General features: G+C 43.7%; 1 protein-coding gene across 2 annotated transcripts in view; it reads left to right on the forward strand.

Moving 5' to 3' along the window:
• The first annotated feature begins 400 nt into the window (after positions 1-400).
• The window catches only part of rusc1 (RUN and SH3 domain containing 1), a 28,228-nt gene continuing 10,994 nt past the window's right edge, over positions 401-17,634 (forward strand). Inside the window, exons 1-3 of one of the 2 annotated variants that reach the window (XM_036134333.1) lie at positions 401-496; positions 3,853-7,142; positions 13,466-14,296. In XM_036134333.1, the coding sequence (XP_035990226.1) occupies positions 3,980-7,142; positions 13,466-14,296 (3,994 nt within the window). In that variant the 5' untranslated portion in view covers positions 401-496; positions 3,853-3,979. The remainder of the gene's footprint in view (positions 497-3,852; positions 7,143-13,465; positions 14,297-17,634) is intronic. The other variant, XM_036134337.1, reaches the window with a different exon arrangement.

The raw sequence follows: 17,634 nt of genomic DNA on the forward strand, positions 1-17,634 counted from the left end.
TTTTTGAGAGACCGAATTTCAGGTTTTCATTTGCTGTTATAATCATCAAAATTACAGGAATGAACATTTATGTAGAGCCTTTATATATGTTCTGTTTTTGAATTAAATAAGTAATGTCCTTGTTTTTTAAGATGCTACTATTTTGAACTGTAGTCACTAGATTACAAAGAAATCACGAAATAAATCTGACATAATTAAACAGCTTTTACGGTGACATGTTATTTATGGTTTATTAAAAAAAATACTCTTCACCAGTTGGCACCAATTATTCAAAGAAAATGCAGAGGAACGCAATGTTACGACTTTGAGGTTGATGATGATGATGATGCCAACAAGGGGTTGGGGTAGGGTTGGCTGGGAAAAGGAGGCGTAGCTGTATTCTCGCGAGAAGACAGGAGATACGGCCGTTCACAGCTAGAATTATTCACATCCTCCTCGGACTTGGACGCGAGAGAGACGAGATGGAGACCTTCACCCATCTTTGAGCGAATCCGACGTGAGTCCTCGTAATGCCACATTTATACCTCATATGGATGTCCGCATGTTGTGTTTTTTTTACGCGAACCTGCGTTGGCGAATCCTGTCAGAGAAAGGCTGTGATTTAAGCAGGTTAAAAAAAAAACGGGAAATCTCGCTGATAACCGTTCTATGCATCACAACACGGACATTTAAATATGTATATATATTGGTAATATTTGGATGATTAATGGAAACGTGTATTTGAATTGGAACAGGGAATAAAAATGTAGCCTGGTGCTTTATAAAGGGTAACAAATGGGGCGTGTGGGCCTGTGAATGAGAGCGATGCGGATGGATGCAGCCCCCCCCCCCTCCTCCTCCTCCTCCCTCCTCCCTCCTCCTCCACCCATCCACAGCCCTGTCTCCACCAGCTCTGTGGGATCAATGCAAACACGGTTCTGCACGGGACCGTCCAAACACATGCGAGGATAGGCTGTACTTATTTTTTATTTATTTACTGCCTTATTTTATAGCTTTGATGGCGTCAACCCGCATTCCTAAGAACAGACAGTTGGGATGCTTGAGTCATATATATTCCCGTTGCTGTATATATATATATATATATATATATATATATATATATATATATATATATATATATATATATATATATATATATGAGTGTGTGTGAGGGAGAGATGTAGCCCTCAGTGGATGGGCTTTAACTACAAAAAGGCACACTCAGTGATGTGCTGCGCTGATTATTTCATGCTCCAGTTACATCTTCGTTCTGCTCCAGGTATGGAGATTTTTTTTCCCCCCACTTACATTCTTTTTCATTTGATGTGGAGCTTTCCTTCCTTTATTTCACCAGCTTGTGGCACAGATGGAAACACTGTCAGCTCACGATTACCGAGGAAGCTTTTCGAAAAGATGTCCCTTACGGCGCAACGAGTCCACCTCCCTTCAACGTTACCGCATTTTGTTAAATTTTTGACCACCAACTGCATTCTGTGTGAATTTAATGTTATAGACCAACATAAAGTACACTTGATTCATGAAGCGGAAAGAAAGGGATCGGTGGTTTTAAATAAAGAAAAAGAAAAATCTGTAAATTGGCGCGTGTACTTTTATTCCGTCTGCCCTACACTGATGCCCCTAAATGAAACCGATGGCCTTCAGAAGTCAACTAGTCAGCAAATAGAGTTTAGATGTGTTCAATCTCCCGCCGAACACACTGTTCCTAATTGCCAAAACACGGTGGTTCTAGAGTTAATGATGGATGGAGATAAATGCAGGGCAATCCCAGAAGAAAACCTGTCAAAGGCTTGTAAACTGGGGTGGTGGAGGTTCTCCCTCCAGGAGGACCTCCACCCTAAATGTTCAGCCAGAACTACAATAAAGCAGTTTAGCCCAATTTATATTCATGTCTGACGATGGCCCAGTCAAAGTCCCGACCTAATCCAAGATTTGAAAAGTGATAGTCAGAATTACTCTCAATCCGTTCTAAATCAGCTTGAGCTATTTTGCAAAGAAGAGTGGAAAAACTTCAGCCTCTAGATGGGCAAAGTTAGTAGGAGCATACTCCTTAAAGGCTTGCAGCTGGAAATTCAGTTAATTTAGTGGAATACAAATTCATGCACCACTATTTGCCCCCATTTCAGAGCCACCTTTTGCTTCTATTTCACAACTGTGCACTACCTTGTGTTGGTCTATCACATAAAAGCCCAATAAAACATACTGAAGTTTGAAAAACTTTTAAGGAGAGTGAAGATTTTTTACAAGGCACCGTGTTATGTTAGCCAAGGGAAATTATCACAAAGGCCTGGTATAAATTTTTAATAAGGTAACATCAAGGATGAAAAGATAAATAAGGTACACACAGACTTTGGCGAAACTCTTAAAGAAAAAAATGTCTTATCTACCAATTAAGATGTACATTTTGGGATCAGAAATTTTTAGATATATCTTGATTCTTTTCCACCCACATTTTAATTATTTATGATGTCATATTTCGAGGGTAGCCGGCTTCACTGTGTGCTTCTCCAGTGTTGTGACGAAAAGTAAATGAGCAAGACTGAATAACCCAGCGTCAGTTTCCTGTGTATTCACACTGAGCATGCCTCATGAAAGAGTCTTTGAAGAGAAAAAAAAGGGAAGAAAACATGGATACGTCAGTAATAATTATGCTGCTTAAGTAAACAGTCGCTGTCTTTGTCTGTAAAGTAGCTGTAACAAAGGGGCCTGTGGCAGCCATTTGGTGCCTTACAAAAGTATTCACAACCCTCAGATTTTTCACCCTTTATGCTCTTACAGCCACAAACGTCTAAGCATTTCATTGGAAATGGACTCGCAGAAAGTAGAATATAATGGTGAAGAGGATGAACAAGGAAAAGTGCAGTGTGTATTTAATCTGAAATCCCCAAAATCAAATCTAGCTGAGTCAAAAAGGTGCAATTTATATTTTTAGGCCAAACCCCCGATCCCTGTGGTAAAACATGGCGGTGGCAGCAGCATGGCCTGGGCATACATTTGTTCAGGAAGCACAGGGAATCTAGGTGAAGTTCATGGGAATTTGGATGGAACCTACAACAGGGCAATGATGGAATAAAAATGTTTAAAAATAGTGAATTAATTTGTCATGAAGACTTAAAGACCCAGCTCACTGTTGGCTTTTGACTACCTGACCAGCAAAGAGAAATACAAAGTAATATTTATGGAAGCATTGTATCAAATGACACTAGGGTGCCTTTTTTACGTTTTCACATACCATTTTACCCATTTTGCCCCATTAGAATCACAAACTTCAATGTGTTTTACTGGGATTTCGTATAATAGACCTCAACACAATGTAGTAGATGATTGTGATTGGTTTTCGATTTTTATTTTTTAGAATTAGAAAAATCTGAACATATATTTGGACTCCTTTGTGTTTAGGTCCCTTTATTCTGATATCCCTAATTGAAAAATTAACCAAGAAGTTGCCTTCAGAGGTCCACCTGTTAAGTAACCAGGATAAACAGAAGCTGTAATTGGAACGCCTCACGAAACATTAGTAAATAAACAGCTTCAGGCAGAACAAGAACCATACAAGATTATCCAAGGGGGTATCAGTGCTTTAGCAAGGCAGGAACAGAGTATCCTCGGCTGATGAATGACAGGAAGACATTAACAAGACGTCTGACATCCACAGCATGAGGAAAGGATTTCTCTGGAGATTTGGTCTGCGTTCTGTAAAAAAAGGGTTTTTAATGAATATACTATATTCCCAAACTGTTTCACTTCAACATGCAATGATACAAAGAGGCGTGTTGACTTGGATTCTGGTGTCTGGTGGGTGAGCAGAGTTTACTCTTAGAAGTTATTCACCATGTGTCTCGTTTGATGTTGCAGGATCTTGGGAGTCCAGCCAAGATGTGACTGCTACGGTGCGTCATAGATAGGATCCGTCCAGCATTTCCAGCACCAGTTTCTATAGCAACAGAAGTATCTGCGCATCTCAAATAGTCCCGTTCCCACCATGCAGTCGTCCTCCCAGGCTCCGAAGCCGCGGCGCTTTGACGCCAGCAGGCGGACCGCGAACACAGCCGGGCCCAAGCTTCGAGGCTCCGCTTTTCAAAGGGAGGATAAAAACATGAACACGATCACCTCGTCAACCCCGCGGCGGGCTGCTAAAGCCCCTCCTACTTCCGCCCGGAGCAGGACGGGTGCGCAGCCACGAGCTCCAGTTATCCCGTCCCGAATGAGCTCCCAGAAACAAGTTCCCGCCGTCTCCAGATCGGCCAAGCCCAAACTGAAGGGCGCTCGGCCATCTGCGGCGACTCGGATCGCGCCGGAGGTCGCTGCCCCTCCTCTGCCGCTCCCTTCCGTCCTCCCTCTGGATCCGAACTGCAATGAGCCAAGCCTCCCCTGCCTGTGCTGTGACGGACGCTCCCCTCAGGACAACAACAGCATGTTCAACCATAACCACAACAACAACAACACCATCTCCATCAGGCAGCAGCTGCAGCTACCTCCTCCTCCTCCGGTGGCCCAGTTGGCCCACAACCGTGAGGCGATGGAGGCCAAGAAGGCGGTTCCTTCGCAGGCGGAGCCCCCCGCCGAATCTGCCGCCAATCTGGAGAAGGCCGTAAAGAACGCCGATGAAAACGCGGTCGTGGACAATAAGAAAAACGTAGACGAAGAAGAAGACGAGGAGGAGGAGGAGAGCAGCAGAGATATTGCCATTGACGATGAGGAGGAGGACGACAACGACACTGATAGCGATGATGATGATGACACGCTGGTGCCGTCATGCTGTGACTGCCCCCCATCCCTCCTGGAGTTCTCGCTCTCCTCCTCTACCTCATCCTCCTCCACTTCCATCAGCTCCTGCTCCGACCTGGAGTCCGACTGTGCCGATCAGTGCGCCTCCATGTGCTCCTCACAGGACCAGGACCACTTGTCTGCCGCTTGGAACCCCAAAGACCACCCCGTCACACACTTCCCCGAGTTAAAACCTCCCTCGTCTCTTCCTCTCACCCAGAATCCTTTCGCCCTAACCTCCCGTTCCCCGGTTGCTTCTTGCTCCCCCGATGAGGGCTACCCTTCTGCGCTTGACTCCCCATCTCCTGACTACTTGGGAGTGAAAGGTGACTCTGACACTAACAAACTGGATTTGCTTGACTTCCTAGAGTCTGTAGGGGAGTTTGGGAAGATGGAGCGCTTCAGCCAGGTTATCCAAGTTGCCCGCTGGGATCTGGAAGGGGAGCAACACTGGGATGTGCTGCGAGATCGCCTAGATCACCTGGATCGTTTGGAAAAGGTGAACAGGGAGGTGAAGCTAGCTTACATTGCCAGACTTCACGAGAGGGGATTTGATCTTGGGGATCTGGAGGAGCAGGACCTCTCAGACATCATGGATGAAATGGGGAACATCGACATCCCCTGGAGGTTGTACAAAACCCGTGACGGGTCAATGGGGGAATCCCAGGAGTTCTCAGACGCCGGGGTTGACCTCACCGCCCCGTCGGACTGCGATGATCCCCTTGTTCCGGACTCTCTCACCCCGTCCCCCGTTGAGCCGCCACCCAGACCTCCCAAACCTCCCGCCCGACATGCCAGCGTGAGCTCCGACCTCCACACCTACATTAACATCAGCAGAGAGACCACCTCCATGGCCGTCACCACCTCTCCCACTCTGACGACGTTCTCCCCCAACTCCTCTTCCCCCACATTCTCGACGTTTCGGTGCGAGAAGCCCCTCCCTCCGTCTCCGCCGTCCGTTCCCCCTCTTCTCGCCTCCAAGCCAGTCCCTTACCTCACCCTCTATACCACCCCTTGCCCTCCTCCGTCCATCCCGACACCAACCCCCCCCATCCCTCCACCTCGAAAGCGACACCTTGCCAGGAAGGAGGCGCAGCGCCTCGCTGCTCTTCAAGCCGAGCAGGAAAAGACCCCCCTCTCCCTTCCGCCACCCACCACGCGCCCTCCGCCCCTGCCTCCTCCACCTGTCATCTCAGTGACTTGCTCTGTCTCACCCCCCGCCATCCCACCTCCACCTGCCCTGCCCCCTCCGCCCTCCTTCCACGCGTTGGACGTGGAGATCCGGAAGCTGCTCATGCTCGCCGGCCTGACCCAAGCCGAGCTGCTCAAACTCAGCCCCGAGCTCGGCGTCTGTGTCGGGGAGCTGGACGATGAGGAGGAGGCAGATAATCGTTTTACGTCCAGGTCTCTGGAGACCAGAGGGTTCAGATTACAAGATGGGGCGGACGAGAAGGAAAACGAGCCAGGCAAAATGGACGGGCATGAAAAGGCGTCTGAAGAAGGCAATAAGGAGGGGGAAGGCAAGGACACGCAAAGGACCACCTCGTTTACTGAGATTGCGAGAAGGAGAAAGAAGAACACGGCTTTCGTGAATGACCATTACTACAGCACAAGTTTTCATAATACACATGAAGCCACAGCGAAGAATTTCTCTTACCCGAATGAGTTACCAGATTCTCCTCCGCCTCCTCCACCGCCTCGCCCCCTGCCACCAATCCCGCCGTCGTTAGCGCCGCTCAAAGTCAGCACCTTGCCTGCTAACTCTGAGCAACCCGAGCGCTTCGACTGGCTCATAGCGTTCACGCCTGAATGCGAGACCCCCCCACAGCTCCCCGTACCAAAAGAGAGCAAAGCCATCGCCGAAACCCCAAAGAAGCTCAGCTCATCAGGCACGTCTACAGACTCCGGTCCAAAGGTGACCACGTTTAAGGAGCTCCGTTTCCGCAGCAAAAGCACCTCCCCTCTGACGAAGGTGATCACCGATCCTGAGCCCGACCCCACGGTCATCACTCCCGACCCGGATATCCTTTACAACCTGAGGTGGAGGAGGGAGAAGGCCGGCAGCGACGGCAGCCAGTGGGAGTACACTTCGCAGGCCCAGGCGTTTTTCATGCAGCCGCCTCCGGCCCTCACCTCCATGGCCGCCCTGAAGGAGATGCTGCAGAGAGCCGACAAGGAGGGCGGGCAGCTGGAGCTGTGCCCGTCACAGAAGATCGGCTGCGCGGTCAGCGACAGCAGCCTGTGGAACGTGGGCCAACATAGGGAGAGCGAGGAAGTCAAGCAAGAGACGAAGGAAAGGAAGATAGAGGAGGGGAAGGAGGAAGTGGAGGTGAGAGGTCGGGCCGATGGAGGGAGAACGCTTGAATCAAGAACATCTGGTAAGTGCGGCTCACTAAAAATGACATTTCAGTTTAATACAGCTGAAAGCCTTGAAGTCATTTCTTATTCTCGCACAGAAAAGCCGTCCTGAGTACAGTTCAGCGGTCTTAAATTTGTGCACGAATTGTAAATTAGATCTTCAATCACACTGTGTTACTTGCAGCCTGTCCTGGTGAAGCGACCCATTCAAACTGCATTCTTTATTCCCATTAAGTCCCTGGAAAGTAAGCAAAAACCAATTTAAATTTTAAATAACAGACACTTTGTTACCAGCAGGCTGTCACGATGACACACGTTCCAATTTCTTTAGCTGACAATGAAAAATAGCTAAGATCCAGTGTTACAAGCAAAATAGTTATATTCTTACAAAAGTCTTCATACCCCTGCAACCTTTTCGCACTTTGTTACATTACAGCCAGGAACATCAGTGTATTTCCTTGGGATTTTATGTGATGGATCAACACAAGGCAGCACAGATCTGTGTGCTGAAGTGAAAATTACATTTTTTTTTAAATAATAATAAAAAAAAATCTTACTTTGTAGAATCCCCCGTTTACTGGATTTATTTTCAGGTATGTTTTTATCAGCTTTGTGCATCTAGAAAGTGCGATTTTTATCCATTCCTTAATGCTAAGTAACTCAAATTCGATCCAAGTTTTGCGCCAGATTCGCAGTAGGACTTACGGTAGGTCTGCAGTTTTTGCCAATCTAGCACTTGGTTGGATCTAAACCAGTACATTGTTGCTCAGGCCTTACAGAGAAGCAATAGCAGTCCCATTGTTGGGCTGGGCAATATATCAAGATTCTAAAAATACTGCAATTTTTGTAAAAGAGATATAAACTGAAACTATATCGTTTATATCGAGATGGTCTGCGTTGCATTAGAATTATACTTTTATGTATTCCAGTAGGTTGTTTTATAGCCATTTCTCATATTTATCTACAGCAGTTGGATACAAAGTGTGCCTCTGAGACATTATTAACAAGCTATGATTTAGAGGTGCATTTTTAATTGCTTTATCAAATGAAAAACATATCGACATAAGTATTGTATACGGGCATTCAGCCTAAAAAATATCCAGATATTATTTGTGGTCCTGCCCCCCTCTACTACCCCGGCTTCTCCGTGTTTTAGGGTTTTGTGCAGTGATAGTTTTTCTCCGCGCTTAATCTTGCCTGCAGTCCAAATGAATTAAGACAAACGAATTATTTGTTTAAATATGAGTCCTTTCAGCGGCTCACTTATTCAGAGGTCACCACAGCAAGTCATTACGACTAGCACACAGACTCAGCAGAGCTTTTCCACCAGATGCCCTTCCTGACGTAGCCAGGATCCAAACCCAGGTCTCCCTTTTCAAAGTCGCTGACGTAGCCCGCTGCACCACAACGGGACTAGTTATCTGTTTAAGTTACTGTAAAAAAAAAAAAAAGTCTGGCTGTTTGGAAGCAAAATATGGGAAGATGAGTTTTTGCACAGTCCTGTCTGTTACTATGTGTGTTACAAGCTAATTACCCGTCCTGGTTGCCTCTTAGCAGAAACACCTAGATTGATGAGAATGTTGACTCATTAGGGGTAATGGTACATGAGCATGACTCACAGTGAAGCATCGATGAGCTGATGGACGGCTGATAATGAGGGGCACGCAGCGAGAGTTTGGGAGTGAGGGAAGCTTGGGAGTGGAAGATAAACAGCCATCAGGATAGACGAGGTAATATGAGATGGTTGGAAACTTTCCAGCCAGCACATCCTCTACTGGTTATCGAAGTGTGATTTCATCATAAACGTATTCAATTATTCATTCTCCCTTCATACTGGGGCTTTGGGGGTAATGGAGAGCTTTGAAGATTACTCTCTGGTCTTCTCCTCCTCCTAAATCCTCAGTTTTCTTTTTTTCCTCGCAGGTTTCCTTTGCAGAATGGAAAAATATGAAAAAACTTAATAATACAATGGAAAAATATGTGGATTTCTAGACTTTGTTATCCCTCCCACTGTCTAAAATGTCCATCCTTCTTTTGTAACCATTTATCTTTCCTTCCCTCTTTTCTTCCTGGCGTCCTTCCTTTGTTTCCTAATTCCTTTCTTCTTCCTTGTCAACTTTGTCCTTTGTTCCTTTCTTACTTTTGTCCTTCTTTCTTATGGAGGACTTTAAAGAATGAGTGGCCTATTTAGGCCCTTTGCCCCATGATCTGATTTGGTTTTAACTTTGACTAGGCCTCTCCAAAACCTTAATGTTCTTTTTTTTATCCATTCAAAGGTAGACTTTGGTATTATTGTCCTTCTGCACATTCTCTTTCAGGATTTTCTGGTAAAAAGCAGCATTCATGGCTCCATCAACTACAACAAGCTGCCTTGTTCCAGAAGAAGCAAAGCCACTCTAGACCATCACACTACCAACTCACTGTCTGTTTGCTTTTTTTTCCTGAAGGCTCCACCCCGAATGTAGCGGGACGCGTGCCTTCCACAAAGTTCAGCTCTTATCCCATCTGTCCATTTTTCCAACAGGCTTATGGGTTGAACCATGAAGACTGACCATAACCAAGGCTTGTGAGAGGTGCGGACAGTGCTTTACATATTTAGATGTGGATGATTCGATGCGTTATTGGAGTCATTTTGGTTGGTCGGTCGCTCCTGGGAAGGTTCTCCACTGTTCCATGTTCGTAAAGTCTCTCATTGTGGTTCACTGGAATCCCAAACCTGTATAAATGTCTCTGTAACCCTTTCCAGACTAAGGGATGTCAGTGATTTTAACATTGATTCTTGAACTTCTTTAGATTGAAGCCTGATGCGTTGCTTTTTGTGATCTTTTAGCTTGCTTTGTGTTACCAGAAAGGATCTTTTTAAGCGATATCATCAACCTTCAGTAATCAGGTGGGGGTTATGTCTAGTGACAATGAACTCAGCTTTTCAAAAAGTATGGTCAGTCAAAATTAATTCACGATTTAACAATTGGGAGGATTACTTTTTCCACACTGTAACAAAGGCTGCTCTGAATATTTTTTTCTTTCCTATTCATAAAGTCAGCATTTAAAAAAAATACAGTACTTTCTCAAGTCATCATTAATTGGTGAGGGAGCGAATACTTTTTTCACTGCATGCTAGACTTAAATCCCATCAGTTTATGACGTGTAGCGTGGCTGCTATCCTGTATCCACACTGCCTCCTCCACCCTGGATTAATATGGATTCTGCAGGTCATATTACAAATGTAATGTGGTTCTGCAAAAAAAAAAAAAAGCCTCACAGAAACTTAGAGTCCTGAAATGTGCAATATATAACTGATATATATATATAAATATATATATATTTTTTTATGTATTTATTTATTTATTTATTTCACCGATCAAAATAGAAACTCAGAATACATCAATAGAATAAAAATAAAAAATGTGATGGAGTGTGACAGAAACCCCATAGGGGTTATACCAAAGGTCACACCCCTAAAACAACAAAGCATCAGGCAGCTCACATTATGAAAGTCCTTTCATTCAAAAGAGAAAACAGAATAGACATGTACAGTAACATTATTTTTACATTTTAGATTTCAGGGAGTCAATATTTGTAAAATATCACTGTCTTTTTTGGATAACAGTGTTTTTTTCAAAGACTTTATATATATATATATATATATATATATATATATATATATATATAGACTGGCGACCTGTCCAGGGTGTACCCCGCTTCTGGCCCAGTGAACGCTGGAGATAGGCACCAGCAACCCCCGCGACCACATGAGGGATAAGCGGTTTGGAAAATGGATGGATGGATATATATATATATATATATATATATATATATATATATATATATATATATGTATATAAATATATATATATATGTATATATATATATATATATATATATATATATATATATATATATATATATATATATTATTAAATCAATATTACCTCATTTAATTTTTTATATGAACAAGTTAAAACGTTTTTCATGAGATGCCTGCAGTGAGCTGAGAAAGACACTGACTGGGAATAGGTGTGTACCCCTTTAAGAGCCAAAGGGGTGGATCTCAGTGTACAGGCCAGCTGCAAACAGTTTTCTTATGGTAATAGGAAGTATCTTATGCTGACTACGGTTCAAAGGGAGAGCTCAGGTCTGAACGAGGTACGACTTCTCTCTAAGCTTTTTTTTTTAGCCTGGTAGAAAACCGTGTCTGCTCTTGGTGAAGCGAAACAGAGGCGAGGACAGAGAGGGAAGTGTGTGGTGTGTGTCTACTGACTCAGCATTCGTGCGCTGGCTGGCTGGCTGGCTGGTGTTTCTGCTGGAGAGGACAGGGAGGTGAAGGCAGGGGAGGAAATGCAGGAGGAGACTCAGAGAGGGGAGGGGACCCTGGGATAGCAGTTCCAAAACATTTGGACTCATTTACGGTTTCTTACAATTTATTACCCCCATATTGCTCAAAACGAGCAAGGAATTAGAAAGTGAAACTACCCCGTCTCTCAAAAGTATTTCCTCCCCACCCCCCCTTAAACATGTTCAGGGTTGGTCACAAGAAGACCACAGACTTTAATGGATTTTATTTGTGATGGAACACGTTTTTAACTTTTTAAGAAATGAATATATGAAAAGTTTGAAATGCTTTTGTCTTCAGCGCCCCTGAGTCCATTCTTTGCGGAACTACCTGGTGCTGGGATTACAGCTGCAAGTCCTGCGTCTTTGTCTCCATCAGCTGTGCACCGCTGACATGTTTTTGTCCATTCTTCTTTGCAAAGTCATCCAGACCCCGGGCAGCGTGCTGCACCCAGACATTCTTCGTGTCTGTGTGCAACAATTTTCGAGTTTTAACGCAGATCCCTAATTGGAAGTTAAATCTGGACCTTTACTGGGCCATGGCGTGGACTATGTGTGTGCCTGCGTGTAAAATGCTGTAGTTTTCGTAGCATCTTGCATGCAGGCAGAAAAGTTGAATAGGACGGCTAAACTAACAGCTCTCCATTCAACAGCGTCTTCCGCCTGAGCTGTGGACCTCTGCAGCTCCTCCAGAGCTACCATGAGCCTCTTGGCTACTTCCCCGATTAACGCCTTCCCTGCCCATCCTGTCAGCGGAGGTTGCCAGCCGTGTTTTAGTGAGCTTACAGTATGTTATACTATACATTTTAGGATGATTAATTAATCTTGAAAGCTTTAACTTCTCCCCCAACTACATCCCTGACCCGTCTGGTGTCTCTCTTGGTTTCCGCAATGCTGTTTGTTCACTAATTTCCTCTAGAAAAAAAAACAAACCTATAGATCCCTATATAATAGCTGGATTTATGCAGAAATTAAAATGCATGCATGTGGACTGTGGAGAAATTGGGTGCGCTAGATTTTATTAAGGAATGTCAAAGTAAAGACGACTTTTCAGTTTTTTATTTGTAAAACCGATTAAAGGCAATGCATTCATTTTACTTCCTCTTAGCGGTTATTCACTGCTTTGTGTTGGTCTGTCACTTAAAACCCCAGCAAAACGTGCTGAATTTTGTGGCTGTAACATGAAACTTTGTGGAAAAGGTCAAAGGGTATGAATACTTTTTTAAGAAACTGTAGTTTCAACTTGAAGGATTTTCTGTTTTAAATTAAGAAAAAAATTGAGAATTGCTTCCCTAACAAACCATAATGTGTTGATAAATAGTCTATTAAACATGCCGTTCGGATCCAAGCCGACAGAGAAAGGTAGAAGTATGGAGAGTGTTGTTTATTGTTCAGTCTGTTTAGTTTTTTTTTTTTTTTTTTTAAATCAGAAAATCAAGGGACTTCTGTTCAAAGCTGCCATCTGCTGGTCAAAAGATAGAATTAAGGTGCTGCCAGATCTGCTTTCATTTTTGTCTGGTAACTTATATATGGACAGCTGTGCCGAACATCTGGTCACCTGCAGTCTGAACATCTCAGGTGGGACAGGTCGAGTGTGGCTCAGGATTACTCTTTTACAACCTCAGGATCACCGTCAGTGCTGATAAACTGCCCCGTGACATTAAAGTGTGTGGAAGTGATCGTCATAAATCAGCCCCGCTGTCTGCCATGGTCACTTTTTAAGCGTCAGCCATGTTTTAATGCACTATTATTAGACGTGATGAAGATTTGTGCTGAAGTACTGTCAGGATTGTGCATTTTTCTTCCTGTTTTTTACGCTAACATTCTCCACATCTCTCTCTCTCCGTTTCTCTCTCCTTCCCATTTCTTTGCCACATTATCTCACTTTGTTTTTTTTTTCTCACCCATCCATCCCACTCGGTTGTATCCATTGTATGTCCATTGCTTGGCTTTGCATCTACCCTATCCTGATTAATATACCCCCTCCCCCCCCCTGCCCTGAATTGAACAGTTTCCTCACCCCCGCTCTCCCTTGCCCGGCCCCCCCAACCCTACTTCCTGCACTCTGCCCCCCCGCCCCTCCACCCAGAGCCCCGCAGCTCGCTGCGTCTCGCAGGTCGGTGGTCCTCCGACAAACAGGCCAGCGAACCGTGGGGTCCTGCCGCTGCGGGCTCGGCCTGCGTCCACAGAGACGACCTCGGCTCCCTTGCAGGCTCTGGGTTTAATGATTCCCTGGCGGACTTTGGTGCAGACTCTCCTCATTACTACCGAGACATTTTCAGGGAAAACACACATTCGGCTTATGAGTACGTCAGCGATTCCAAAACCGACATGGGGGACGTTGACTCGAGGTGTAATTTCGACTCCCTCTACAGGAGCGATGTGGGGAAGCGAGGCGACACCCACGCCTCGCCCGCCGGGACGCAGGGCTGCACCACTCCGTATAAGAACGTAGATGTTATGATGACTTACTCAGGCAGCATGAATGCTGCGGATTCGCTGTGTGCAGAGAGGCGCTCTCGCGCAGACGACAGCAGCATTAAGGCCAGGATGTCCAAAGAGCTTCCTCCCCTCCCCACGTGTTACCTGTACCACCCGAAAAACTGCCCGCTCCACAGGGGCGCCCCTCCGCGCCTCTCGCCCATCGGCGCCCTCTCCCCTCCCCACCGCTCCGGAGCGCTCCCGCTCTCCCGCCTCAACTCCCCGCTCTTCCCCCGCTCACACACCCTTCCCGCCCTCGCCGCCCCCCTCTACTACCCCAACCTCTACCCCCCCATCCCGCCCAGGGCGCCCCCCTTGCCCCCTAAGCTCTACCAAGGCCCTCCGCAGCCACATGTGGCGAGTAAGATTTTCTCTCTTACACTGCATTTTACATTTTCTCTCTCTCTTTCTCTCTCTCTCTTTTTGTTAGACATTTTTTTATTTCTGTGTATTTCACTCTGGAGCGGCTGTTCCTTCTTTTAGCTTTTGGGGAGATTTTCCGTTTTGAAAGTAGCTGTAGCTGTTTATCATATCAGAGGGCAGCTCCCTGCAGGTCATCTGATATGTCCTATCTCCACTCTCCTTTCAAATCTGCAAAAGGGCTTTCAGACGGGGAACAGCTGGTCCTGTCACAGCCTGTCTATAGTCACTCTCCTCAGTCTGTCTCTCCTCTATCTGTTTGTCTGTGTTGGTCTGTTCTGCCCTTTTCTCCCTGTATTTTTTTCTTTCTGTTTCTGCATGACGTGTTGAAATGGACACATGCATCTCAGCCAAAGCACATCCACGGCACCGTAGATGTTTTATAGAAGGAAAATTGCAGGAGATGACGGGGGCCGAGGTGTTTACGTTGTGCGTTGTCTCCCCACTTTGACACCAGTTTGATCTCTATATGCAGAGGATTTAAATAGTTTACCCGCCAGATTTAAAATGTCATTTAAATTAGATCAGGGTTAATAATTTTAGAACCTTTCTACAATTAATGTGACCTTTCACCTTTATGATTTGATTCCAACTAAATTAGATTGGGGGGCTGCATGGTAAGAAATAATATATATATATTTTTTTAAAACGTGAATAATGTGGTTAGATAAGTTAGCACACCCTCTTGTAACACGGCACATGGCTATGTCCAGAATCAAACACCAAATTGAAATCATGTTAGACGTCAATACAGACTTACCACTTAGAAGACATTTCTTTTTTTTACTTTTAATTTCCATTTATCTTATTTCTTCTAAATTGATTTAATATTTTTTTATTATCTAAGGTCCCTGTCTTGATTGATACTGTTGTATTATTCTAATAACAACTAAAGCTGTTACTATCCTATTGTGTGCCTGAACCTCAGTATAATATATATATATTTCTTTACTACAGCATAAAAAAATCCCAAACAGATAAAAATTGAACTTTCAACAAAATTAAGACTTGTTAGCATTTATTTGTATTTAATCTTATTTATTCTAATGTTCGTCTGCTTGCTCATCTCTTTGACTCGTCACAGAGAAAGAGGTCCTCTAATTAATGCTAATCGCAGAGCGCTCCTAAACATTACAGTGATCCATTTGTCAGAAGGTATCAGTCAGGAGAAGGTTACAAAAGTTTTTCCAAGGCATCCAATAAACCGTGGAACATAAAATAAAAACAGTCATTATCAATTGACAAGTAATGGACGCCACTCCAAAACTGATTAAACGATGAGAAGAAAACAGGCCAGGGGGTCTGGAGCAACGTTAAAGAAGGTGCAAGAGGTCCTGGCAAAGAGTCGCTGTGTAGAAAATAATCTCTTGGACTCTTGGATGTGGTCGGGTGTCAACCTAGAGTTCTTTCCTTATGAAGATAAACGTTACGCCATGTTAAATTTAGCAAAAACACATTTGAGATCACACAAAAGCGTGTAGGAAAATGTGTTGTGCTCTGATAAAAGCAAAGTTGACCCTTTTTGGCCATAATTCCAACAGTTAAATTATCAAGAAAAGAGCACCACAGCCGGCAGCGTCATTATTTGGGGCAGTTTTTCTTTAGCTGGAACTGGGGGCTTAGTCGAGGTGGAAATGATGACATCGACGTTGGCACAAACTCTTCAGGCTTCTGCTGGAAAGCTGAAAATGAAGAAGATCTTTAACTATCAACACAAGCAATGACCCAAAGCATATATTAGGGCTGGACGATAATTGGATTGGATGGATTCATTTGAATTTGCAATTTCTGAAGATTTATAAAAAAAAAAAAAAAAAACATTTTTTTGCCAATGCACTCTCCTGGGCTTCCATAAAACTTTGCGCTGTATCTATATCACTACATCAGTCCCAAAAGGTGAAATAGTTTTGGTAACAGATTGCACTGTTGAATACATGTCTAGGAAATTATATTGTCAAAATATTTAAAAGAGGAAACTTTTTTTTACCCTTAGACAAGGTACTTTAATTTATTCACTTATTTTTCTAAATGACTTTAAAGTTACACAAATGCAGTGAGGCATCTTAGATGTCTAATACCACTCGCAGCAAACATTTTGTGTTATATTTTCATTTTTTACTACAGTGGGGTCCGCCAACTTGTTTTCTATATTAAATTTAAATCTACCAGACAAGATGATTAAGATAAAAGTTATTAAAAATAATTTTGGTGGTAGTTTTTTTTATGAAATGAAAGGGGAATATCTTTTGGTTAATTGGATTTGGTGGAATATAATCGGGAGGTTTTATTTTTAGGCCATATCGCCCAGCCCTAGCATATAGCCAAATCAATAAAAGGATGGCATCACCAGGGGAACATTAACGTTTCCTAATGGCTCAGCAAAAGCTCAGAGCTGGCTCTGTTTGAAGATGTGAGGAGGGCTGGGCACAGGCGAGGCCCTCAATCTGATGCAGCTGGAGCGTTTCTGCAGAGAGGAGTGGGAAAAATGTGCTGTGTACCCAAAAAGACAGAGAGTTGTAATAAATTCAAAAGATGCTTCAACAAGGCATTAGTTAAAGGGTGTGTGCCGCATTTTTGCTAAATTTTAGTTATATACAGCATTTCCCTCAAGAAGATTTATTTTTTTATTGTTTAATTGTAAACAGTATAGGTTACATGTCACATTACAAGTGGAAACAGCTCTGAAATGATTTCATTTGGTCCCTCATATCACATAAACATGGCATTTTAAGGCAGGCTTTTAATAGACATTTAATATTCACTGTTCATTTTATTTAAATACCAGTATGTGCAAAGCACCTGGGTCTGCACGCGTTATTCTGTCTTTGGTTCCTTCTGTGGTAACACCAGCAGCTCTTTCAGCTTCTTGTTTGCACAGTTTTCCTCACCGTTTAACTTTGTAGAATATGTTACACCCACTCACAAAAGAAAGTTCATGTCATAGAGGTTCTTGAAGACATTCATGAAAGGTGTTTTGTGTTTCGGGAACGAAACCTTGCAAAACCTAAACCTTTATTCTTAACATTCCTTCACTAATACCGTCGGACCATATTCAAATTTAACCTTTTGGGGGTAAGTTGTTCATTTGAAACCTAAAAACAGTAAAACTGTCAAATTAACTTAAAATACTAAGATAATAACGATGTTTTTTTAAAATACTGTGAAGAATGTTAAATTTTTAAATTAAAGGTTTATATCCACTTCTTTTTCTTTGTAGCAAGATCTTAAACCGATTCAAATGACTCTTGTTTATTTGGCTTAAAAATATAATTGGGGGAA

The sequence above is a fragment of the Fundulus heteroclitus genome, chromosome 3 (genome assembly GCF_011125445.2).
Source record: "Fundulus heteroclitus isolate FHET01 chromosome 3, MU-UCD_Fhet_4.1, whole genome shotgun sequence".
In the NCBI taxonomy this organism is placed as follows: Eukaryota; Metazoa; Chordata; class Actinopteri; order Cyprinodontiformes; family Fundulidae; genus Fundulus; species Fundulus heteroclitus.